The 26,920-nt window shown below is 39.3% G+C and overlaps 1 protein-coding gene across 1 annotated transcript; it reads right to left on the bottom strand.

The window, feature by feature from the left end:
* Positions 1-521: 521 nt before the first annotated feature.
* Positions 522-26,920, bottom strand: LOC138030136 (tyrosine-protein kinase receptor Tie-1-like). Its single transcript, XM_068878014.1, has 17 exons — positions 26,730-26,920; positions 25,636-25,743; positions 21,012-21,202; positions 19,509-19,631; positions 18,197-18,267; positions 17,736-17,776; positions 16,559-16,655; positions 15,405-15,504; positions 13,533-13,668; positions 12,228-12,335; positions 10,033-10,223; positions 7,091-7,213; positions 6,372-6,442; positions 5,720-5,760; positions 4,863-4,959; positions 4,342-4,441; positions 522-3,148 (listed from the first exon to the last, which is right to left on the bottom strand). Exons 1-17 carry the CDS (start codon positions 26,887-26,889, stop codon positions 3,086-3,088), a joined length of 1,821 nt encoding a protein of 606 aa, XP_068734115.1. The 5' UTR covers positions 26,890-26,920; the 3' UTR covers positions 522-3,085.

The following is a 26,920-nucleotide window of genomic DNA, read 5'->3' as shown; positions in this document are numbered from 1 at the left end:
CTGCATTTATTTATTTCTTTGATCGTGAGCGGGCGGTATCCTGAGAATCCTGCAATCTGATTGGTTCCGGGAGCGGGCAGTATTTTCCTATCTCCTGACCACGGTCATGGTAACCAACTACGCTAAGCGCAGAGTGAACTTGCGAATTGAAAGAGCGAAGTTTCAATTTGTCTTTTTTGTTTTTTGTAATAGAGCAGTGTTCTTGTTCAACTTTCTCATAAAAAACAATGGATTCTGACGAAAGCTATTACCGTCCAGTGAAAGCGAATTTTATTACCCAACAATGCGTAAATTAAAACATGACTTTTAGAGTTTTTCTTAATAGTTTCTCCTACCTTCTAAGAATAGAATTTAGAAATAAATAAAAACGTTATTCACCGGCCTTGGTCGGTCCGTATTGGGAAAACTGTGCCCTCTGTCTCGAGTACGGCCCTCGGCCTACGGCCTCGGGCCGTACTCAAGACCTCGGGCACAGTTTTTCCCAATACGGACCTCCCGGCCGGTGAATAACATATATTTATTAAGCTTCGTCACTTAATATAAGCTTTATGAGGTGATTTGTTAAATGACGTCACGTTTTCCTAGATCCAACCCTCTGCGGTCCCGTCGGTCAGTTTTCAACGTCAGCGGATGATGGCGGACCATGAAACCCAAATCTTACACTCAAAGTAAAGAGTGCTCAAAATTTTTGTAAATACACTTTCAAAATCTGAAGAAAGGAGGACAGTGATTTCTTGATCATGGTAGAACTTTAACATACACCTCTTTCAGTACAAACAAAATGCGATATGATAGAGAGAGAAAGGCCGACGAATTTGAGTTTACCTCGGTGTAAAATCCAGTGAAACGTGTTCTTTGTTTTGTTAGCTCGTGGTACACTTTGTTTTCCTTTCTGTTACGTCATCCGTGAGTTTCACAGGTTTTTGCACCGAGGATGAGCCACGAATTCTAGCGGCGGCTTTAGTTACAGCCTTTTTGACTATAAATCTTATTTTTGGAAACTCCTTTTCGGTTGTCGGAAACTGCAATAATTCATTTAATTACCTTGATGATTGACGATAATTTAACACCAACTAAGAATTGCGTGATTGTCTGATAATGTACTTTGCCCCGATCAGTTTTTTCTCCTGAGTGAATTGTTGAGTTGAGTCGAGTGTTGTAGATTGTAATGCAGAAGAATTAAATTGTGAGTATAGAAGGAAACGTTTCTCGTTGTGCGTTTTCGACATCGGTATAACAAAGACCGCAAGCAGGTTTTCTGAGCCTACGAGACTGAGCACCCCCAGCAAACTGACAGCAAACGATTGTTTTAACGAAAACCGCTGGTCAGCAACCGAGCGTTAAAGAGCGTTTTCACATGACGTCACGGCGGCCATATTGGAAGATTGAAACAAAGAAACTGAGCAGCCATGTTGGAGGAGTAAAATATTCTTTTGGGAATTGAACTCCTTTTTTATGAAAATGCTTCCTTTTGTTTTAGCATGCAAATATAGCTGCTGGTCACACGAGCGAATACACTATTTTTAAGACCCCTTAATTAGAGGAGTAATATATTCCGTTTTCCCCTCCTGACGTAAGACATCAGCGTAACTATGTTTTCTCTCTGTTTTAATTATTTCTTGTTTTATGCCTTTGGACAATCTGAGTAAAATTTAAAAGCAAGAGTTTGGCGTCATTAGCGAAAAACAGCATATTCTCAGTTTTCACATGACCTAACGTCCGCCATGTTAGTGTCCAGACCCAATCCTCCGGAAAATGAACCCTGTTAACTCGAACCAGTTTCAACGCTTCCAAGTTACGCTCTTATTAGAAGGATCGACACCACAACGTTGAATTATGAATTGGCAATATTGTGGTACCAAATGAAACACGAATTATCGCTGAACAAGATGCAGTCATTATTGTGACGTAAAATGTCACCGTGGCAACGGGCAAGGGCTGTAAAAACAACACCCTATATTTTGTCTTAAGTTGCTTATATCTCAAAAACGAACGCGGTGACCCCCATTTTTTTTATTTCTGAAAAGTAATCAGAAGGACATGAGGAAACTTTCTGCAAATTTTTAAAAAAATTATGTCGCGTGGACTCAGAGCCACCTTAACTTTGTGATTTCTTAAGGTAGCTCTAATCCTCTGGACAAAATATATTAAACTTTGCCGAAAGCTTCATCGTGGCCCTCTAATCACTTTTCAGCAATAAAAAAGAGGGGCCACCGAGTTCGTTTTTGAGATATGAGCAACTAAATCCAAAATATAGGGTGTTTTTGTTTGGCTTTCCCATTTCCAAGGTAACTTATTACATCACAATAATGATCACATCTTGTTTGGAAATAATCGGTGTTTCATATGGTACCATAATATTGCTGTTACGTGATACAGTGTTGTAGCATTATTCGATGTAAACAGTCTTCAAAGTGTTAAAACCCTTTCGAGCCTCCTTAACATGCAAATTTTCGGTGGGAAATGTGTCGGTTGATCAGATCACGTTACTGAGAACCAAAAATAATAGATTCATTAAAATGGTCCATGAAACCTTTTCACACACCTGAAAACTGGTCATGTGCTTTAAACTGGAACAAAAGACAAAACAAAAAAAAGAAAAAAACATAAACAAAAAATAATTGGGAAGGAACAGAGTTTAATTTACGGAAAACTGGTTTGGCAAATGACCGCCATTTTTTTGTCTTGGTCTACCAAAATGGTCGCTTTGACGTCCTGCGCTTACGCTGTATTTAACAATTATTCGCCAAAGGCGAGGTGAATAATTGTTTCAGTATAATTATATTGATGGTTATTTGAAAAGTGTGCATTTTCTTTAAAACAAATACAGTCTTCGTCTCTCACCTCGACAAAACGGCTTGCGGCCATTTTGAAAAACCGCTTAGGTGATTATCGCGTAATAATCACCTCAAGGGTAACCAATCAGCGCAGAGAATTGTCAATAATCACACATGTGATTATAATAAAGTTCTTTACTATATGGCTCGCTATCTGTAGTTCCTTTGCGTGATCACTTATTCGAGATTTCGATTTGAGCTTACGAACAATCTGCACGGTGAAGTCCTCAACGCAAAGTTGTACTAATTCAATCAAGGTCCTCTACATTGCCATACAGATTGCCGTCGTATACGTTCATGTAGATGATTTCCTGAAAGCAAAGATAAGAATAACTATCTTTAGATAAAGTTCCACAGCAAAATCTAACATCTGGGTACGATTCCCAGATCCGGAGACATATGTGGGTTGAGTTTAATTGTTCTCTACTCTGCTCCGAGAGGTTTCTCTCCGGGTACTCCGGTTTTCCACTCTTCTCAAAAACCAATATGGTTTGTTAGGTATTAGTTTGATTTGATTTAAATTTGTACACGACCCCACAAGCTATCCAGCTTTCAAGTGAAGCTATGATCCTCGCAGTTATGAACGAATTTTTTTGCAATTGCGTAGGGAAGACTGAAAAATTAAGGACTTCAACAAGGTTTGAAATTTTCAGGCTTCTCTACGCAATTGCAAAAAAATGCGAGGACGATAGCTTTACTTGATTTAATATCCGCAGTTCATATATGATCCATTTCATATATCATTTCATCTTTTATTCTGCTTTATACACTATCGTGTGAAAAAAAAGCATTATTATTATTATTATTATTATTATTATTATTATTATTATTATTATTATTATTATTATCAGTATTATAACTGTTAAATTAAGTTATAAATTGTTATGTCACAAGTGGCTTTACACCAAACATTGGTCTAGTAACTTCGACAGAAACTCACGTGCATCAATATTTTTAATTTACCAAATGGATTTAAGCAGGACGTTATATTAAATTTAAATTAACAATGACAATCTTTTGAAACAATCTAGTCCAAATAAATGAAAAAAAGCAAACTTTTAGAGCGGTAAAATCACTTGGAGACAAAATTATTATCTCTTCAAAATTTCTCGTGGCATTACTCGACACTCAGGCTTCTCCAGTCCTCTGTAACCATGAAAATCAACTATCTGAAGATGATAGTCGGCAATAGTCGGTCCTCTCTTCACGTGACCTCTTCCCGACACATAAATTATGTTAGTGCTACTAATAATTCAATTTCTAACAAGACCTTTTTAAAATCTTTAGAGGAAGGCGAACTACCCCTTTAGCACCAGGGGAAGGTCTGGATACAGCCGTAAAGCCACCAAAAAAAAAAAAAAGCAACAACAAAAAAAAAACAAAAAAAACAAAAAAAACAAAAATTACATAATCATCCCGAAAGCCTTCATAAAATTATCTACCATAGTGATGTGATTTCCTTAAGGAGGTTGCTCTCTTAAAAATGAAATTAAACGATTCTCACCTTATGACATAGCTGCAATCTCCTGATTGTAGAGCTGATGGCTTCGAATGTTGGTCGATCATTTGGTTCGTTTTGCCAACACTCGCACATCAGGGCATAGCTGAAGAAAGATCAAACCAGAAAGTCCAGTTTTGCAATTAATTTGAGTTAACAGTATCACTGTCTTCGTCTCATACCGAGTTAAAGAACGTCACATTTCGACAATAGCCAACTGTGAATAAGTGGGTTGCGTGACTAAAGAGACGTGTTTCCAGCAACGTTATATGCGTATCCAACTTTGTTAGAATCGTTCTTATAACATTGTTGAGACGTGTTCTTCTAACAATGTTACAACGTGTAGGCAGGACTTAATAAGCGTAGATTCCGTTGCGTGAAAATTTGTACGAAAAATTGCAAAGCGTAACTGCGCTCCTTACTGGCCGAAGGATGGCAAAGATAACTATTCATCATCAAAAAGACCAACACCAATCTCTTTTTGAACAAACACAAAAGCAAACAATCGAGATCAAACAGTCACTTACATTTCATCATCCAAGTGTACTGGTTGAGGCATTCGGTAGTTATTCTTCAACATATAAGGAATCCGATGACCTTGAATATCTGGATAAGGTTTACCACCTTAAATGTAATGTGAAAACATCTATTGTCACTTTTTTGTCGTATTTTGTGGTTAATAGACTTAACCATCTTTACAAACGACTTGAAAACAAAACCTTCCTGCGATGTTCAGACTCTAGGAATTGTTAGGAAAGGAAAGGAACTTTATTTAAGTGTCTAGTCGTTCTAGCGCTGGAGCGCTAATTGGGGACACTGTAAACTGAAATGAAGAAAGAAAGTAAATCAAGTCAAATATGTCGGTTTTTGAGCAGAGGGGAAACCGGAGAACCCGCTTTCCTCCTAAATCCTGCCTGCTTGCTTCCTCGCTAAACGCCCAATAATATACATCATAAAGAGTAAGAAACTTTGCAAAGACTTCATCACTTCGCTGTGATGATGGGCTAACGCCCGAAACGTGAGCCATTTCATAAAAGTGCGACAGCTCGAGCTTTATCAATTAAGGCTCGGATCCAGGATTTTGAAATGGTGGGTGAATTTTTGTAATAATGTATGAGAACCAAAGCCTGGTTGAGGTGTTTTAGGTCTGTGCCAGAAGGGGGGCTCAGAAAAAAAAAAAAGGGGGGGGGGGGGTGAAAATTTACCCATTTCACCTCCCCTGGATCCGCGCATGCAATTCCTTCGGATATAACTAAACCAAGACAAATAGCCTAAAGGAAGTGTAACTACTTACATATGTTTTTAAATTGAAACAAATGCAAAGTCCAAGAACATAATGATAACATAAAGACAGAACAAAGAAGTTACCATAACATCAACCTACCAATAGTGAAAATTTCGTAAAGGACAATACCATAGCTCCAACTGCAAATAGAGCCAAAACAGAATACAAGAATTACTCTAATTGTATATGCATTTCGCCGGTGAAATTATAAAATAGTAAAAGGTAAAAACTGTTAAAATGTTTGACTAAACGTTTTCGATCTTGTGATTACTCTGATTTCATCGAGTCTTTTCACGGGAACACAGTAAGCCCAACAAATTGACCTGCTCCAAACTGAGTGGCTTCATAGCTCAGTTGGTAGAGCAGTGCCACCGGCATCACAGAGGTCACGTGTCTTTAAGAGACAATTGCTTAAATTGTCCATTGGATAAGTGCAAGGATCAATTCTCCATTTAGGTAAAAAAAAAACTTGTCACAGCAATGGAATAGCTAATTTAGGAGGGGCTTCTCACGAGGTGAGCGACCACAAGAAGATCTCAATCACCATGATGAAGAAAATTGTTTTTCACTGACAAAGTTAAGTCACGTAACAATGGATTGAGAAGAATGAGCACAGCTCATTCGACAACCTCGCAACCTCGAGCTGGTGACGAGGTTGAACAGTTGTCGCACACTCGTTCTGGGGTCGAGGTTCACCACTAAGTTTTTCTCCATTCGCCATGAGAAGCAGGTTGATGTTTGGCATACTCACACATCACTTTGTGTTGTGCATATCCCATAAAGTAACGACTCTATTGCAGTCCACTTTACTGGTAACCGACCCTGCAAATGAAATTTCACTTGTTACAAATTGATGCGATAAATCAGTAACAAAGCTCTTTCAAAGCTCAGCTGGAAGATATTCTCTCTCGCATCACATTAACGCAAGCATTGTAGATCTGACCATTAAAATATTTCAGCTCTGGTAAAAGTTAAAAGTTGACTTGTACTGCTAAAGTTTTCACAATTAAACGGGAAAAGTGTATACCAACCTCGTTCGATCGACCGTACTTGGGAATAGGAATACATGGAATAGAACTTAGAAATCCTTCGTTTTTACGGAGATTCAAATTAAAATTATTAAAAACCTGCTAAAATTCTCTTTAAATACAACTTTATTATCCTTGTTGCTTCACAACGCCAGACATACCGTTTGGAATCATCACTCCACGTATTCTTATTCCGTAATAGCGTCAATCGAACGCACCCTTAATGGAATATTTTTCAGCCTCAAAGACATCATTATGACGTCAATTTAAAATGGCCACGACAGAAAAAAAAAACTGCGAAAATGGCAAAAAATCCATTTCGTATCAGACAAATTTTAGATGAACCCATGATTAAAAAAAAATGACTTTTTCGTAACAACAGAGCTTGAAGTGTTTACTTCCCTTGCGAACAACCTCTGGTGAGCAGAAATCTTACACATACCCTCGATCGTTTAAAATAGATATCATTTTGCTGCACGTCTCTTGCCATTACAAAATCCGTGATTTTACATGTTTCTTCTTCTCCTACAAGCACATTCCTGGCTGCCAAGTCTCGGTGAATTATCTACAGAGATAAAAAATTAAGTAATGATGCGTGAAATAGCAAATATCCAACACAAAAGTGCCCCTTGAAGTCTTAGCATTTGCTACATATCTCCAATAACAATGTTAGTGTTAGCCTTATTTCAAAATTGGGATAAGGTGGGTGGCTCTTAACTACAGAAAGACAATAGTTGCTAAGGAAGATTTTTAGTGAAGAATCCTACAAAAAGGTTTGCATTGAATGGTTTTTTGAAGGTGACACACGCTCAAACCAACCCGGTGTGGCCAACACATCAGGCATGTGGACAACCATTTCACCCGGTCAATAGTTGTGCGCATGCGTGATGTGTTAGCCACGCCGGGTGGGTGTTAGCGTGTCACCTTGCTTTCATTGTTGTTCTTTGAAGTAACTTTTCCAATGGAAATCTGACATCACTTCAATCAGAACGCGCATGCGCAAGTAGTCCCAGTCCTCTGTCGTGCGTTTCAGTGAAAAGCATGCAAAAACTCTTAGGAAACGAAAGGAAGAGGCGGTTTTTTCATCGGATGGAAACCGTGCCATCATTTTTCGTAAACTGTATCATGGAATTTATATTTGGAGAAAAAATGGAAGTGATATTTTGAAAAGTGTATCAAAGGAGGGCCAAAATTTTGAGAAATAACCTTTTTTAAAATTCATGTTACAGATTTTGTGTTAGAATGTACTCATACTGTTGCATTAGAAAATTTGTGTTAACTCGCTGAGTTTTTAGGCATTTTTCTGTTTTGGTCACGTGATTTACCAAACATGGTTGTGAGTCGAACCTGACGGCAAAGATATGTTAAATAGAACACATTTGGCAAAAAAGAATAACTGTAGAGCTAAAGGGACTCGAGATATGACTATTTGAAGGAGTCCATAGCAACAGTTTTGGTAGTGAAGTGCCACCCGCCCCTTCAAGAAGCAGAGTTAAGCGGACACTTTGTGACGTCCATTGTCTGAATTCTCATCAACGATTGATGAAGAGCTGGGAACACTTCGTAGCGCTTATTGAAATCTGCTTGCATCCAATAGACCAATTTCGATATATTAAAATGCAGTCCGAAACAAAAGGCATCATCTCGAGGCTCTGGGGAATAAACTCATACAAATCCTTATATTTATTCCCCAGAACCTCGAGATGATGCCTTTTGTTTCGGACTGAATTTTAATATATCGAAATTGGTCTATTACTTGCATGTCTGGACATATGCGCATGAGTGAAGTCAGCATGATTAAAATACGATTCAAGCGTACTTTTGCCAGCACTGACCGTTGTGGGAGTCCATATATATTTTTTGTAATGTGAACGCACACACTGATCCTATTGTCAAGGAACTGAAGCTCCTGAAATGATGGGACATTCCCTAATCTGTACTCAGTCGTTTTTATGTCTAGAATTCTTTGATCCGTATTCTTCTCTACGATAAAACGAGTGGAAAAAAAGGAGAATTGCTCTTTCAATTCCATCGCCATTCAACTTTTCCATTGTGTATTCATGTCTTGAAATGTCTTCAACAGAATATGGCAAAATGTAAATAATCATAGTGTACTTTCGCTTTAATTGCTTGTTTGCATTCACGTGCTGAGATGGCCATGTCAAGGTACAAATAAATTACCAAGTTCTGCAAGATGAATCCTTTGAATGTTTTGTTTTGTACACCAAAATGGCTGCTGTGACGAAACGATCAAAGCAAATCGTCAAGAGCGAATTAGTTAATAAATAATATAAAATACATTGAGGTCTACTACTCACTACTGCGTTTTCGAAAATCTACGTTTTCTGTTCCGTTAAAACATATCAAATAGTTTTACATTCACAGCGACCTCGACCATCCACCCTAGAAACTGTGAAACGAAGTAGTAATTTCACGAGAAATTGTAGAGAGATTTGTTGTCTGAAAATTTTCTTTAATATTCGGGAACTTTTAAATTCCTTCCTTCCTTTTAAATTCGCGCACAGGCAGTGCGCGAAAAAAAAAAAAAATCGTACCAGCTGAAAATCCCCCACCTCCCCCCCCCAATCACTTTTCTAATGGTTCGTCCCTTAGTAAAAGTTTTCCGTTCTGAGCACGCGCACTTCGAAAAATGTCGGCCTCTAAACCAATCGCATTCGCAGAGCAGCCGTTACCTTTGTCTTTGCTAAAAGGGCGCGGGAGGCTCTGGAAGAAATCCAAAACCAGAGCCACCAAATCCTGGATCTGGGTTGTCTGCGCCTGCGTGAAGTTTGATGAGACACGGTCGACTGAAATGGTCGACAAAATACAAAACTTGCGTATTGGAATTCGCCCTAGAAAAGTTAGGGAAGGCTGAGTTTGCTCTGAAAGAAGCAGAGTATCAACCTTTAAAATGTGTTGTCTCTCATCGAAAGACATCATTTTAGGATTTGAATTGTGGGTTAAGTTGTATCCTGGGTGATGAAAATCGTCCACGGCCAAAGTCGACGTTGCCGCCTGGAAAAAAACAAAATAAGATGTAGCCGGATATTCTGAAGTTGTTTGATATTCGTATTTCGTTCCCTCTAAAACCCTGTCCGGTCCTCTTTCTACGTCGTTTTTACAAGCCAATCAAAGATGGCCACAATTTGGATTCGACCAGAGGTTCGTATCCTTGGTGCTGACCAAAAGGATTGCACCTCTGGGGACGAGATTGCCTCCAAACCTTATGCGCATGCTCAGTACGGAAAACTTGTTCTGGAAGTCTACCTCGCCCTCCGATCTAAAAGTTCCTATTTATCAATTAAGTACTACGACTCTAATTATGCCATTGTATTGAGCAATCCTGCGTTTCGAAACAGAATATTCAACAGAATTCCTAGATACCTTCCTCGCTTCCAAATATGCCATACCATCAGCAATTTCCCCAGCAAACTTCAAAAGCTGCTCTGATGTAAGAGAACTGGTCGGTTTTATGTCAGGGTCGTTGAAATATTGGTCATCAAGACCTCGACTCCTTTTCAGAAATCCGAGCAAATCACCGTATGGAATATACTCGAACATTACCATGATAGGATCTGCAGGGTTTTAAAATAATTAAGATAAGTTAAAAGCCTCAGTAATGATATCTAGAATGTTTGAAACAGTTGTTGTTCAAGACCATGTGTCTGTGGTGGGTCACAGGTAGTACTCAATATCTTTCCCAGAATCTGCTTTTCTTTCGGTCAGCACCAAGAACACGGACTCTGGCCACTTACTTCCAAATGCACAGTCGTGGTGAAGGTCCAAATTAGTAACCCTTGACAACCACTGTTGTTTCAAATTTCTGAACATGCGTAGATGAGGTAGAAGTTCGTGATTTGCGTACTTCCTTCCTTGAAAGTGGCCAAAGTCCGTGTTATTGGTGCTAAACAAAAGAAAAGCGGACTTTGGGGAGGAGACTGATGTTGTACTCTGCATAGGTGCTTAAACAAAGGGCGCGGGTACTAAATTAGCATAGCAGGGCTATTTGGCCGAGAGGAACTTGTTTTGGGGGTCACTTTCACGCTAGTTATCAAATATAACTATATACTTTCAGTATCACCCAACTAATGGACTAATGCAAATCCTGCATTTTAATTGGCTACGCTACTAGAGGACTATTAGCAATAGTCCTCCAGTCCTCTAGTAGCGAAAAGCGTGACGCTTTCTTTCGTTTTATTCCCTTGCGGGCAAAGGGTCTATTTGTTAAATATCCCAAAAAGGCACGTAACTAGATGAACGCACGATTTTGATATCCAAAACAAAGTGTCCTGCTAAGTCTAAGCATTTTGATACCTATTTCCAACAATAGGGAAAGCCGCTCGTTTGTCGTTCACATCGATGAGATACTAATTTTGGACAGAGATCCAAACTGGTTCATGAGATGTGTATGGAAGGACGTTTATAGCAGATCTCACGAACGGAGCGTACACAAGAGAGGCAGAATCTCCTGGAGATTTAGAACGAGGCTGATCGGGTCACATGTCACATGACACGTGACTTGAGCAATTTCATAGTGATCAGGCATTTATCCGTACGGCAATAAATAAGGATAAGATAAGGTAGAAAGACGATACCCCAAAGAGGAACAATGGAAGAAAGGAGGATCGTAGCAGGAAGAAGACAAGATTAGGACAAAAGGGATTAAATTATCAACTCTATCTTCTCCGTGGGAGACAGAGAGATGATGATGACCATAAAGTGGGTGAGGATGAAGATGATTGAATTTCCAGTTTGCTAACATATAGGCACATTCCTTTGGTTGGCAGTACAAACAAAAGAGGCTCGAAAATATTATTTTGAATCATTTTGGTCGTCACCGTCATCTTCGTCATATTTGTCGTCGTCGTCGTCACCCGTTACTCGGAGCAACAAGCAAAATTTAAATGGTGACACCTAGATCGAGGTTAAAATTTTATGGTGATCATGCTTTTTGGGTTTGCGCTCCTAAACTTTGTATTATTATTATTATTATGGTACTCCTTTTCTAGCGATAATTTTCGTCATCATCGTTATTCGTCGTTTTCGTCTTCGTCGTCGTCATTATCGTCATCGTCGTCTTCGTCTTCGTCGTCGTCATCGTCACTGTCAAATTCGTTGTCGTCATCATCGTCATCGTCTTCCCTGCTGTCAAATTCGTTGTCGCCTTCGTCGCCGTCATGATCGTCATCGTCACTGTCGCCTTCGTCGTCGTAATCGTCGTTGACGTTTCGTCGTCGTCATCACATCACCCAAACAATTTTCGTCATCACTTATCATTATCATCATCATCACCACAATAGTCATTGACATCATCGTCCTCTTCATCTAATTAAAAACTGGTGGTAATTCATTTTAATTTGGTATGACTTCTTAGCCCGGGTTGCTCGAAGCATGGTTGGCGCTAACCTCCGTTAAATATCATGGAAACCTATAGGTTTTGATACCCTTTTACCAACGGTTAGCGACGCTAACCAGGATTCGAGCAACCGGCCCTTGACCTGCTAATGCCCAAACATACTTTGTCAGACAAGGTGAATTACCATGCCTAAAATCTAACTACTTTCAACAACAGAGCTTACCTGACAGCGTCACAGCTCCCATCAATCGTATAATATTAGGATGTTGAAGCTGCTTCGTAAGTTCATACTCCGCCAAAAGATGTTCTTTGTTGGACTCTATTGCTTTGACTAGCACAATAACGATAGAACGATTAGTAATAATAACAATTAGTTCACACCATATACCGGGCGAACTTGTAAAACTGAAAACCCAGGCCACAGATAATTTCATCCGACAGTTTTAATCTGTGCACAGGTCCTAGTATTTGCTCACGTAACCGTCAATCAATGATAATAATAGGACTAAGTGGAGTTAGATTTGGTCAGGAATCATACGAGCGATTAACACGACAATCGGACGACCTGGTAGCGGGAGTCCGATTTATTTAATCACGAGTATGATTACAGACCGAATTGGACGACACGAAGTCCTTTTACCAATTAATCATAACCGTTACAATTTCCGAGAAAACAAAAGCATTCCTTTTTCACCGTCTAATGTTACAAATTCGTCTATTTTGGAAAATCCCCAGTTTGGTAGGGTAGGTGGTTGTTGTTATGGTTATTGCGATAAATTCTGTGATTGGTGGATTAAGCTGAGAGCACTTAATATGATTGGCTGATGTAACTGTCCGATTACAGGTGTCCGATTGCAGCCAACTGTCCGATTTTACCGTCCGATAACAACCCTACACAATAGTTACTGAAAAGCAGAGCAGTTATTGGACCAATCAAACTTGAGAAAATTATAATGGTTATGATTAATTTACACATATGTGGTACCCTCTGATACAGCCACAGTCAGATTCACATTCATTGGCATAGTCGTCACAAACAGACCGAAACAAACTTAACCAGAGCCCCAACTAAAAAAGTAGTGCATGAATTTTTAAGGATTAATAAGAAGACACTTTGTGACATTTTGTAATGTGTAGGGAAAGTGCCATGAATTTCACTATGCATGTGTATTGGACATTTAAGCCTCTGTTACACTCGCAATTTTTCGTGCAAATGTCTCGCAATTTTGTTGCAAATAAAGTTCACACATTTCGAAACAAGTTGATTGATGGGTGTCACACAAGGCAACGTTTCTTGCAACTTCTCCGGTTTTCCATGATCAAACGAGATTCAAGGAACGTAATAATAATAATGTCCGTGGCAGGGTATGTTACACTGGGCAATTTGTCGTGCAACTTGCAATTGTGCCGCGACGAAATTGCGAGACAAGTTGCACGAAAAATTGCCTAGTGTAACATAGCCTTTATAAAAATGAGAGCCCGCAAGAGGGCTATCTTCAACTCCTTATATTTCCTCACTTTGTTTTACCTTTTGGAATTTTAATAGCCACAATTCCAAGGTCATCTACAACCGCCTTAGCGACAACGCCAAATGCCCCTTTGCCAATGTACTTCTCGATGCGAACTTTTTCTCGAGGGTATTCCCATTCAGGTTTATGTACCTGCTAAAACAAAAAAACGGCGCGATAATACTTTTGAAATGACTTATTAACTTAGCATTTTTCAAAAATAACAGATATTCGATCGGAGTCTTCTGACTTTTTTCGAGAAATCTTTTCCCTTTTTTTGAGAAATCTTCGTTTTTAAAGAATTGGTATCTTGATCCTTAGTGGTAAAGTGAAAAGAAGCGGTTTGTAAGACGTAGAAACTCCGAGTTCAAATCCAGTCCACAGACACGACTTTTATTTTCCTTATTTTCTCTGCTACCACAAGTCATGGGGCAAAGTCTCCTAAATTAACGATAACAGTAAATTCAACAGAAACTAGAAATTAACTTTTAATAGTTAATTTAGAGGAGAGATTATGTTAACACAATAAACGCCAGGCCAAAATTTGCGATTTTCCTGATAAACTAATTGCTAGCCAACGGGGCGCTTGTCCAAAAATGCGCCCAATTTTGACATCTAACAAAATGCGTCCCTTCATCAAGTCTAAGCATTTGCTATGTCTTTGCAGCAATAAGGTAAGGGTAAAAGTTAACGTTATTTGTAGATTAGGGTAAATGCAATTGTTTATTCTTACGTGAGAAGCAACATTTGGGGGACACTTTGTGACGTTAATTGTCTGAATTCCCAGACACGAGTGATGTTACGTTGAAGTTGGCGAGAAGAAAAAGGGGACACTTTGTGACGCTTATTGAAATCCGCTTGCATCTAATCAGCGTCAATCCTGGGCATATCGTGTACTCCGGTTTTCCTCTTTCCTCAAAAACCAATATGATTTGAAATTTAATTTGATTTTATTTGCTATTCAGCTTTAAACATTATCATGTGAAATAAAAATCTATTATTGTTATTATTATTATTATTATTATTGTTATTATTGTTATTATTATTGTTATTATTATTGCTATTATTATTGTTATTATTATTATTATTATTATTATTATTATTACTAATAAACTAAATTCTAAATTGTTCTGTCGCAAGTGGCTTTAAGCCAAACCTTGGTCTAATAACTTCGATAGAAACTCACGTGTATCAATATTTATAATTTATCAAATAGATTTAAGCAGGACGAGATATCCAATTGAAATTTACAATGACAATCTTTAGAAACCATTTAGTCCAAGTAAATGTAAAAAAGCCAACTCTTTCAAATTTCAATCTTAAGATGTTCGGGACAAAAACTACCCTTAGTACTTTAACATCTTTCTTGGTGACGAAATTAGAGCTGCGAAAAAACTTGTGAACAATTTTTATGTGTTTATTTTCAGTATTCGAATAAAATCGCTTGTTTTTATCATTAGATGTTTATTTTCAGTGGTGACAAAGTAATCTATCTCTTCACAGTTTCCCGTGGTATTACGCGAAACTCAGGCTGCTACAGTCCGCTGTAATGATGAATTCTACTTATTAATTGAAAATCAACTATTTGAAGATGATAATCTGAAGTCAAAAGGCAATGTTCCTTTCTACACATGACCTCTGCCCACACATAAATTATGTTAGTGTTGCTAATAATACAATTTCTGACAAGAGCTTTTTGAAATCTTTAGAGGAAGGCTAACAACCCCTTTAGGACCGGGGAAGGTCTGGATACAGCCGTAAAGCCGCACCGAAAAAAAAAAAAAAAAAAAGAAAGGAAATAATCCCGAAAGCCTTTATAAAATTATTTAACATAGTGATGTGATTTCCTTAAGGAGGTTGCTTTCTTAAAAATGAAATTAAATGATTCTGACCTCATGACATCGCTGCAATCTCCTGATTGTAGAGCTGATGGCTTCGAATGTTGGTCGATCATTTGCATCGTTTTGCCAACACTCGCACATCAGGGCATAGCTGAAGAAAGATCAAACCAGAAAATCCGGTTTTTCAAGTATTTCGAGACAAGAGTAGCACGGTTGCTGTCTCATACCAACTTTGCATATCGCCTGCCTGCCTCTAGTGGAGTAACCTCAATGCTTTTATGTCAAACTACGTCTGTCACGCCTTATATAAGACCATGTACAATTAACGTTCTCTACTTTTCAACCAATTCTACCAAATAAAAAGTAATGCCAACTACGACCATTCAAATTTATTTTAGCTCGGAGTATACAGTAGACCTACGGCTTAACGTCCAGATAAAAGATGACGAAAAAGTGCCATCAGCTGAAGAGACGTAAATACACGAACAGGAAGACGTTGATACACTGATCAATTTCATTTTCGACACCATTGCGAGACAAGTTGTATGAAACACTGCCCAATGCAAAACAGCTTTCAACGGCCAAAAAAGTCGCAAACTCTTGTCCTGTTGCGCAGCGCAACAGCCATGTGTGCAACTTGCTTTCCAATGTTGCCCATGGCAAGCAATTGCGCATGTTGGGGATGCCGGGGGGTGAAAGGGGGAGGGAGGATTGCAGGGGGTAGGGGGGCGCAGTGGTGAGAGCACTTGCCTCCCATCAATGTGGCCCGGGTTCGATTCCAGACTCGGCGTCATGTGGGTTGAGTTTGTTTGTTCTCTTCTCTGCAGGAGAGGTTTTTTCTCCGGGTACTCCGGTTTTCCTTCTCCTCAAAAACCAACATTTGACTTGATTTGCGTTGATTGTTAATTTCAGTTTACGGTAACCCCAATTAGTGCTGCACCGCTAGAACGGCTAGACCCTTTCCTTTCCATTGTTCGGGCTCTGGAAACGAGAAAGAAGCAAAGAGCGCGCCGAAATATTTGCGTTTCTGTCCTTTAACAAGCTTAAATGGTGTTGCGTGAAAAGTTGCGCGAAAAATTAATAAGACGAAACTGCGCCTTACTCGCCGGAGGACAGCAAAGACCACTAACAATACACCATGAAAAAGAGCAACACCAATATTTTGTTAGATAAACACGAACAATCGAGATCGAACAGTTACTTACATTTCATCATCCAGGTGTACCGGTTGAGGCATTCGGTAGTTATCCTTTAACATATAAGGAATCCGATGATCTTGAATATTTGGATAAGGATTACCACCTTAAACAGAGTGTGAAAACATCCATTGTCACTTTTTTGTTATCTTTGGTGGCAGACTCCTGCAATCTTAAAAACACTGGCTGTGCTTTCCTCCAAATTCCTGCCTGTCTGGCTGGCTATGTGCCCTCCCTATGTTCAGGTCCAGGCTGGTCTGCACATGTCTGATCTCGGCGTGCCATACTTCTCCAAGATTCTGTGCCATGACAGAGTCGACAGCACCTCCACTGTGAGGTGGTTGTCACCTCACAAGTCCTACGTATCCCCTTATGTGAGGGAGTTCATATTTTATGTATAGCAAATTGAACAAACACGGATACATTTCGGGATTTATGGAAACGAGTGATGTTTTGAAAGCTCTGAAGTTAGTTCAATTTAAGAACTTTCAAAACATCACGGTTGACCATAAATCACGAAATGCACGGGAAAGGTCACACTATCTTTATTTACTTCATATTCAACAAAATTACTTCAGGAGGGTCTCCAATGTGGTTCTTTAATCCCGCCATCCCGACCAAAATTTCTCTTCATTGCGAAATCCGAACGTTTTTGTCGGTCAATTCCGATCCCGGTCATGACGTCACAGCACGATGTTCAAACTTCGTGATCAGTTACACCAACAGTTGATTTAGAATACACCTTGTAAGTTATTTCCACTGACCAACCATGATCCATTTGACCTTAATTTTAGCATTCGCATGCAATCACACTTTTGAAACCGAAATGATACGTGATTGTCCATTATAAGTAGTATTTGAATCTTTTTATATTTTCCACTTTGTTAAACTCGGTTGTAAGTTTAGCAGTGCACAGGCCTACACGACTCCCTAGCGCGTGTTTTAGCCTTTCGGTTTTGTAATTTGAATCCCACGAGTATATATTTGATTGACCACCCTCTTTTTGTAATATATGAGGGGCGGGTCTTTTAGATTTCTTTGAGCAATGGTTGTCGCTCTATTAACTGCCAGTCTTTCATGAGGATTTGTTTCAAGTTCGTCGTTAAATTGAATCAAATGCGAAATCCAAGACTATAATGGTAAGATACAGATAGAGAACAAAGAAGTTAGAAATACATCAACCTACCAATGGTGAAAATTTCGTAGAGGACAATACCATAGCTCCATCTGAAAATAGAGTCAAAACAGGATGACCAATACAAGAGTCACTCGAACTATACGGTAAAAAATCTTGTCTCAGCAATGGTATAGCTAATTTAGGAGGAGCTTCTCGCCGCGGCGAGGTGAGCGACCTCAAACCTCGTTTGTTCAAAAGGTGGATAACCCTGTCAACCGGATAAACCACTTTCCAGCGGAACCGATTGAGTTATGCAGAACAGAGGTATGAAAAACTTTGGCCAAAAGACCTTAATCATTCTGATTTAGCGAGATGTAAAAGCGGACCTTTAAGAGAGAATTGTTTTTGGCTGACCAAACTGGTCAGGAAACGAGGTCGAACAGTTGTGGCGTACTCGTTCTGGGGACCAGGTTCATCACTAGGTTTTCTCCATTAATCTTGAGAAAGAGGTTGATGTCTGCCATACTCACACATCACTTTGTGTTGTGCATATCCCATAAAGTAACGACTCTATTGCAGTCCACTTTACTGGTAAGCGACCCTGCAAATGAAATTTGAATAATTTATCCGATAAAGCAGTAACAAAGCTCTTTCAAAAGTCAGCTTGAAGATTTTCTCCCTCACATCACATTAACGCAAGCATTGTAGACCTGACCATTAAAAAATATTTCAGCTCTGATTAAAGTCAAAAGTTGACTTGTACTGCTGCTGCGTGTCTAAATTGTTAATTTCAGTTTACAGTGTCCCCAATTATTAATGCTCCAGCGCCAGAACGACTAGAGTGTTAAATAGAGTTCCTTTCCTTTCCCTATTCGGATAAAGGAATACATGGAATAGAGGTTAGAAATCCTTCGTTTTTACGGAGATTCACATTAAAATTGTCAAACACCTGCTGAAATTCTCTTTGAAACATATCTTTATTATCCTTGTTGCTTCACAACGCCAAACATACCGTTTAAAATCACTTCACGTACACTTATTCCGGAATTGGGTCAATCGAACGCACCCTTAATGGAATATTTTTTCAGCCTCAAAGTCATCATTATGACGTCACACAATTTAAAATGGCGACGACAGAAAATAAGACTGCGAAAACGACAAACAAATTATTTTTAATCCGACAGACTTTAGATGAGCCCAGGATTACAAAAATGTGACTTTTTTGTAACAGCAGAGCTTGAATTTTAAAATATAAAAAAAGTGTCTGTACTCAGAGCGCAATTAAAAAAATTAAAAGGGGGATATTTCGTTCGCAGTCCACCGAACTTCGTCAGCCACAATGCAAATTTCAATGTTAACAAGGGTTATATAATGATCCCGAGGGAGCTAAGATGGTGTCATCGATGCTTGCTAATTGGAAGCCATTGTCTCTGTTCAAAGAGGGCTTATGTAATCTTATCTCAATTGCATCCCTTATGCGGCGTTTGAATGTGTTACTTTACGTGGCAAGAACTTGACGTTCGGTGGATCCAAACGAAGTATCCCACTTTTAAGTCTTCTGAGGGTCTTTCTGCAGGTAGCGGAAAGCATTATGTTTTTGGTCAGTTGGGATTAGTCTTTATTTGGAGTTGTTTTGTTTTCAGTCTTTGTTTATTTTGTTTCACGTAATTTCCGCTCCGGTACCTGCAGAAGCTTCCTCTTTAAATTACTCTCTGAGTAATCCAATTTTGTATTTTAAACTCATGATTACAGAGCAGGAAAACAATATTTTTGATGATACAGAACTTGAAGTGTTTACTTCCCTTGCGAGGAACTTCCGGTGACCAGAGACCTTACACATACCCTCGATGGTTTAAAATAGATATCATTTTGCTGCACGTCTCTTCCCATTCCAAAATCCGTGATTTTACATGTTTTTTCTTCTCCCAAAAGCACATTCCTGGCTGCCAAGTCTCGGTGAATTATCTACAGAGTAAAAAGTTCAAAGTGAAATATCAGTACAACTTTGATATCCGACCGCTTAAGGTGTACCTTTAAGTCTTAGCATTTCATACATATTTCCAACGATAACGTTAGTGTTAGCGTTATTTTTAGGTGATGTAGCAGCTCTAGTAACATATAATGTGATTGGCTAGCTACCATAGCCAATTATAAAATAACTAGGATAGTACGCGCAATCTCATTGGTCAATAGCTGCGTTTAGATGAGAGTATGTAAACGCGGCTGTGAGATCTCACTAATTTTGATTGGTTATGTATTGTCAGACGCGCGTTTTGATTGGTTGGTAGGAAATATGAGAGAGTGTCAAGAAAATCTGTTTCATTCAAAACGTGAAAGAAACCATTTGTTGAATTATCTTTGAGAAATATTTTATATAAGCAATAGAAAACTTTTTTTCCTGTGTTTGCATAGCCTGATATAAACACTCGAGGGGTTGGGAGAATTCGAGACAGTTATGCAAACCCGAGACGAAGTGTTTATATCAGACTATGTAAACACGGAAAACGTTTCCTATTGCTTAAAAGCAAAAGACTAAACAGTTGAAACATTGACTTCAAAACAATAGAAGCTGCTTACAATGCCAAACAATAGCAGGTTATAAGAGCTGCTACATTACTGTTATTTTTAGGTTTGGTTAAGGAGCAGAGCTTAGTGGACAATTTTTGACGTCAATTGCTTGCATTCTCATGAACGATTGGTATTGAAGTTGAGGAGAAGTGCCAGGGGACACTTCGTGATGCTTATTGAAATCTGCTTTCATCTAATTACCTGCATGCCTGGACATGTGCGCCGTGATTCAACGTGCCATATTGTATTTATGTCTTGTAACGTTTTCAACAGAATATAACAAAATGTCAATAATCATATTCTACTTTCGCTTTAATTGCTTGTTTGCATCCACGTGCTGAGACGGCCATGTCAAGGTACAAATAAAATACCAAGCTCTGAACGATGAGTCCTTTGAATGTTTTGTTTTGTACACCAAGATGGCAGCTGTGACGACACGATCAAAGCGAACCGTCAAGAGCAAATTAGTATAATAAATAATACATAATACATTCAGGTCCCCCCACACATTACCGCGTTTTCGAAAATCTACTTTTTCTGTTTCGTTAAAACATATGAGACAGTTTAATTTACATTCACAGCGACTTCGACCATCCACCCTAGAAACTGTGGAGCGAAGTGGTAATTTCACTAAAAATTGTAAAGAGATTTGTTTCCTCATTAAAACTCTGAAAATTTACCTTAACATTTATCAATTATTGTACTACGATTCTAAATTTGCCATTGTATTGAGCAACCCTGCGTTTTGAGACAATATTCAACAGAATTACCGAATACCTTATTCGCTTCCAAATATGTCATACCATCAGCAATTTCCCCAGCAAACTTCAAAAGCTGCTGTGGTGTAAGAGGACTTGTCGGTTTAACGTCAGGGTCGTTGAAATATTGGTCATCAAGACCTCGACTTCTCTTCAGAAATCCGAGCAAATCACCGTATGGAATATACTCGAACATTACCATGATGGGATCTGCAGAATTCCAAATAATTAAGATGAGTAAAAACCCCAGTAATGATAACTAGAACTTTTGAAACAGTTGATGTTCAAGAACATGTCTCTCTGGTGGATAACAGGTAGTACTCAATGTGGTCCTTAAAGTCCGCTTTTCTTTTGGTGAGCACCAAGAACACGGACTCTGCATGGCCACTTCCCACCTATGCACAGTCGTAGTGAAGGTCCATTTTGTAACCGTTAACAACCACTGTTGTTTCAACTTTCTGAGCATGCGCAGACGAGGCGGAGGTCTGTGATTTGCGGACGTCCTGCTTTGGAAATTGCCAGAGCCCATGTTTTTTAATTGTGCTGACCAAAAGAAAAGCGGACTCTGAGGACGAGCTTGAGGTAGTACTCGGCATAGGAGCTTAACCAAAGAGCGCGTGGACCAAATTTACATAGCAGGGCCATTTGGCCAATAGGAACTCGTTTTGGGGGTCACTTTTGCGCTAGTTATCAAACATAACTATATACTTTTAGTATCACGCAGCTGGTGGACTAATGTAAATCCTGCGTTTTAATGCGGGTCAATAGAGAAGTTAAGCATGACGTTTGCGGCCATCGGCAAACGGGAAACGGCAGTTTCCTGCTTATCATAAAAGCGTGAAAATTCTCTCATTTTAACTTGTCTCGTTCCTTTGGGAAGTTGCTTGATATCTGAAGCTAACAGGACTGAAATTAGCTAATATCAAGAAGGGTTTTTACATTTTTGGCAAAACCCTAACTTCACTCCGACGTTTGCCTTTTGGCGTAAACGTCATGCTTAAGCTCTCTAATAGTCCATTCGGCTTCGCCTCATGGGCTACTGACCCGTAGCCCTTGCGGGCGAAGGATCATGTTTGATATCAAACACAAAGTGTCTCGTTAAATCTAAGCATTTGCTAACTATTTCCAACAATAAGGTAAGTCGTCCGTTCGTCGTTCACATCGATCGACGAGGTACGAATTTTGGACAGAAATCTGAACTGGTTGACGAGGGGAGTGCAGGAGGCAGTTTTTATCAGATTTTACAAATGGATCCTACACGAGAGGGAGGGAGGTACAATCTCGTGGAGGTCTGAACGAGGCTGATTAGATCACGTGATTCTCATATGACACGTCACTTGAACAATTTCAGAATGATCCTTATTAGAGTAATTTTAACAAATTTATAACTTTTACATTAGAGGTAAAGGTAAAGCCTCTTTATTTAACGTCGGTAGTTCCTTCAGTTACGAAACTGGTCTCAGTGGGAGCCGACGGCGCGCCCTTTTTGCCCCCCTCCCTCTGTCAGTGCTCCGTTTTACGGGGATTTAAGGTAATTCCTTAGTATTGCATTGCGCATCCCTACTGCGCACGATTTTCGCGTCATTAGCGCGCGCACATAAGCACGTGCGCATACAAAACGTAAGAGATTTCGCTCAAACTAAACCCGATAGCGAAATAAATGCTCCTTTTCTCTCAAACGAGCACGGTGACCCCCGATTTTTTTTTCAGGTATTTGCTAAGAACAGTCTAATAAAGAACATATTTGTAGAAGAAAAAAAGTTTGATAGTAGAACATGAATTTTTTTTGGAAAACATTTCCGTACTGGGTGTATTTTACCCAAGGCGAGGACTTCAAAAAGTGCACTATTCCCACAACCAGGGAATCAAAGTCGGCGTAAATGAAGCATTACTGTTTATGTAAATAAAAGAAGCTTTATTTTCAAAATAAAACTTTGTGTCTTTGTAGTAACCAAGACTTAATTCTTCATGAAGGTGATTCGAATTTTAAACGCGAAAACAGTAAAAATACCCCATTTAAAGAGCCTGCTGACGCGTAAACAAGCACGGTGACCCCATTTTTTCATTGCGTTTTTTTAATGTTCATATCATGAATGTTAATTATGCCAAGTTTCCAAAAAAGTTTGATAGTAGAACAATTTCAAGGGAATTACCTTAAAGCCATAGCTACACGGAGCAGAGAAAATTCGAAACAGACGTTGAAATCACTGAAGATTGAACCGGAGACCTCTCGCTCCGAATAGTGCGCAGTAACCAACTGACCTACGCCTGCTTCTCCAATACAGACAATTAACGTCACAAGATGTCATTGAAACGTGAAACAAAATATTAAACTATAACTGTTAAAAAGTGTTATCGAAAAATGTTAAAACCTGATAAGTGATAAAATCTATTGACAAGTGTTAGGGATAAAGTTATTTTAGGATATGATAAATGCAACTGTTTGTCTTTTCCTGTGCACAAGGGTTTCGGGGACATTTTGTGAAGTTAATTGTCTGTATTCCGAGAAGAAAGCGATGTTCAAGTTTACCGGGAAGAAGAGCGAAGGGACACTTCGTGACGCTTATTGAAATCAGCGTACATCAGGAGTCCATCACTAGGAGAGTACAACTTCAATGTATTCGTGGAACTGCTTTGTTAGACTCATATTTAGGTTGATTTCCTTGGAAACGAGACCTTTTCAGCTAATCACAAGTCTTTCATGAGAAATTATCACCCATGGGATTGAGAATGGTCCCTCGTGCAAGACTGAATCTTATTTACTATGTCGTCGAAAAATGGCTTGATCTGTGAAAATGCCGTCACATAGACCTAATACTAGGGAGCTTAAGCACGCGCATTTTAAAGAAGCAAGCAGGAAGAGAACATTTCGCGTGCCAGGACGGTAATGTCTCCCAGATTTTTATACTAATCATCGCTAATGGATAAAAGATACTTAGCAATGTAAATGTGGTTGTATGAAGACAAGTTAAAAGAGAAAAGAGCTCACATCCGGTTGCCGTCCGCGTCTCAGTAACGTGCGTGCTTAAGGTGGCTCAAACCTGTTTCAACACTTGAAAGAAACGATCTTATCAGAAGGATTGACTTGTTACGTCACAAAATGATGGATCTTGTTCAGCAACAATTGATATTCCACATGGTACCATAACATTGCTGTTACGTGATAAAGTATTGTAGTGTCCAGCCTTCTAATAACAAGGTCTCTTCAAAAAGTTGAAACTGTTTTGAACCACTTTAAGGTCCCTATTATTCATAATTGGAGTTGCACGCTCCTGGTTATGGATACCTGCGTGCATCTAGCTAATTACGTGCATTTTTGGGTATATATCTTATGACAATCCGGAGTCCTACAAAAGCAACCAATTAAAAATGGCGTGGGAGCGTAGCCCTACCAGCCCCTTCCCGTTTTCGTTATCTGCGGTTTCTAACAGAACGTAATGACACTACACTGGGCAGGCATTTATTCGAACGGTAATAAGGATAAGATAAGGTAGAAAGAAGATACCCCAAGGGGGAAAAACGGAAAAAAAGGGTCGCTGGGGTTGGCCGCAGGTCTACGGGGGGATCGTGGCAGGAAGAAGACAAGATTGGGACAAAAGTAAGTGAATAATCAACTCTTTGTTCTCCGTTGGAGACAGAAAGATGATGATGACAACAAAGTGGGCGACGACGATGAAGATGTTTGCAGAGATCTGATTGAATTTCTAGTTTACTAACATATAGGAACTTTCCTTGGTTAGCTGTATAAACCATTTATTTCTAGTTCCAGAATTGGTCTAAGCAACAAAGAGGCTCGTCAAAAACTATTTTGAATCGTTTTGATCTCCTGGAAGAGACAATTGTCATCGTCCCGATGATTGTCATCGTCATCTTGTTCGCATTTGTCATCATTATCGTCGTCGTCACCCCTCGGTGTAGGCAGCTTCGTTACTTGTAGCAACAAGGAAACTTGTAAATGGTACTACTTTGCTAGAGAGCATGTTCATCATCATCGTTATCGACATTATCACCTTCGTTGTCATCATCATTCTCTTCATCGGAACGTCATTATCATCATCGTCATCGTCGTCGTTGTTTTCGTTTTCGTCATCGTCATCATCGTCGTCGTCGTCGTCGTCGTGTTCTTAGTCGTCATCATCGTCGCTGTCGCCTTCGTCGTCGTCGCTGTCGCCTTCGTCGTCGTCGTCGTCATCATTATCATTGTCGTCATCGTTGTGGTCTTCGTCGTCGTCCTCATCGTTATCTTCATCATCGTCGTTGTCGTCTTCTTCGTCGTCATCATCGTCGTTGTCGTCTTCGTAGGTCGTCGTCATTACACCGCCCAAACAAGTTTCGTCATCACTTATCATCATCATCATCATCATCATCATCATCATCATAATCGTTGACATCTACGTCGTCGTCATCTAATTAATTCATTTTACATTAGTTTAACATCCTGGCTCGGGTTTCTCGAAGCATGGTTAGCGCTAACCAGCGTTAAATACCATGGAACCCTATAGGTTTTGATTGATACCTCTTCACCAACGGTTAGCGCTAAGCGGCCCCTGACCTGCTAATGTCCAAACATATTGTGTGTTGTGTCAAACAAGGTGAGTTACTCGCCTAAAATCTAACTACTTTCAACAACGTACAAAGCTTACCTGACAGCGTCACAGCTCCCATCAGTCGTATAATATTGGGATGTTGAAGCCGCTTCATAAGTTTATACTCCGCCAAAAGAGCTTCCTTGTTGGACTGTGTTGCTTTGGCTAACACAACAACGATAGGGCCAGGCTTAGTTCACACCATACCGGGAAAACTTGTAGAACTGAAAACCCAGGCCCCAGATAACTTTATCCGACAGTTTTAATCTGTGCACATATTTTAGTATTTGCTCACGTAACCGTTAATATGCACATATGTGGCACCCTCCGACCGATAAAGCGACAATCAGATTCACAATCCTCGATGTAGTCGTCACAAACAAAAATTAACCAGAGCCCTAACAAAAAGTAGTGCATGAATTTCTTAGGCTCAATAAAAAGACACTTTGTGATATCATCAATAGTCATGTGTATTGACAATTAAGCCTCTGTTATGCTCGGCAATGTTTTCTGCAAATGTTTCGCAATTTTCTTGCGAAAAAAAGTCCTCACATTTCGAAACAAGTTGCTTGATGGGTGTTACACTACATGTAGGCAACGTTTCTTGCAACTTGTCCGGTTTTCGGTGATTACACGAGGTCAAAGGAACATAATAATAATAATAATAATAATAATTATTATTATTATTATTATTATTATTATTATTATTATTATTATCATTATTATTAATATAATTAATAATAATAATAGAACAAGTTTACCCAGGATGACTGGGTCAGTTTAGAAAAAAATGCTATCAATGCAGGTCCTGCATTTTCATTGGCTGGGGCCGCAAAACGTTGCGATACAAGTTGCAGGACAGATGTTACACTACACTCAATGATCGAAAAACTTGTTGCAGCGTTGCGAGACGCGTTGCGCGCCCAAAGTATAATTCATTTTTACTTCTTGCAACGGCGGCGGCAGCAAAAATGTTGGGTGGAATGTTTGTGACAGGGTATGTTACACTGGGCAATTTGTGTTGCAACTTGTGCCGCAACAAAATTGAGAGACAAATTGCACGAAAAATTGCCTAGTGTAACATGCGTTTTATGAGTATGAAAGCCCTGAAAAGGGCTATCTCTCTCTCCTTTTTCCTCATTTTGTTTTACCTTTTGGAATTTTAATAGCCACAATTCCAAGGTCATCTACAAACGCCTTAGCGACAAGGCCAAACGCCCCTTTGCCAATGTACTTCTCGATGCGCACTGTTTCTCTAGGGTATTCCCATTCAGGATTTTCTTCGTTTAAGGGCGACATAGTGGTGTACATGAGTGGAACATTCTCTGTTCCTCGTGGTTCA

Source organism: Montipora capricornis, chromosome 13, assembly GCF_036669925.1.
Source record: "Montipora capricornis isolate CH-2021 chromosome 13, ASM3666992v2, whole genome shotgun sequence".
Classification (NCBI taxonomy): domain Eukaryota; kingdom Metazoa; phylum Cnidaria; class Anthozoa; order Scleractinia; family Acroporidae; genus Montipora; species Montipora capricornis.
The sequence above is the reverse complement of the archived record's forward strand: the minus strand, read 5'-3'. Positions and strand labels throughout refer to the sequence as shown.

Coding starts and splice junctions, on each gene's coding strand:
- LOC138030136 (XM_068878014.1), bottom strand. CDS start 26,889: ATGTACACCACTATGTCGCCCTTAAACGAAGAAAATCCTGAATGGGAA. Junction 19,632..21,011: donor CATATTTGGAAGCGAATAAG/GTATTCGGTAAT, acceptor TTTACTCTGTAG/ATAATTCACCGAGACTTGGC. Junction 10,224..12,227: donor GGGAGCTGTGACGCTGTCAG/GTAAGCTCTGTT, acceptor AAAACCCTGCAG/ATCCTATCATGGTAATGTTC.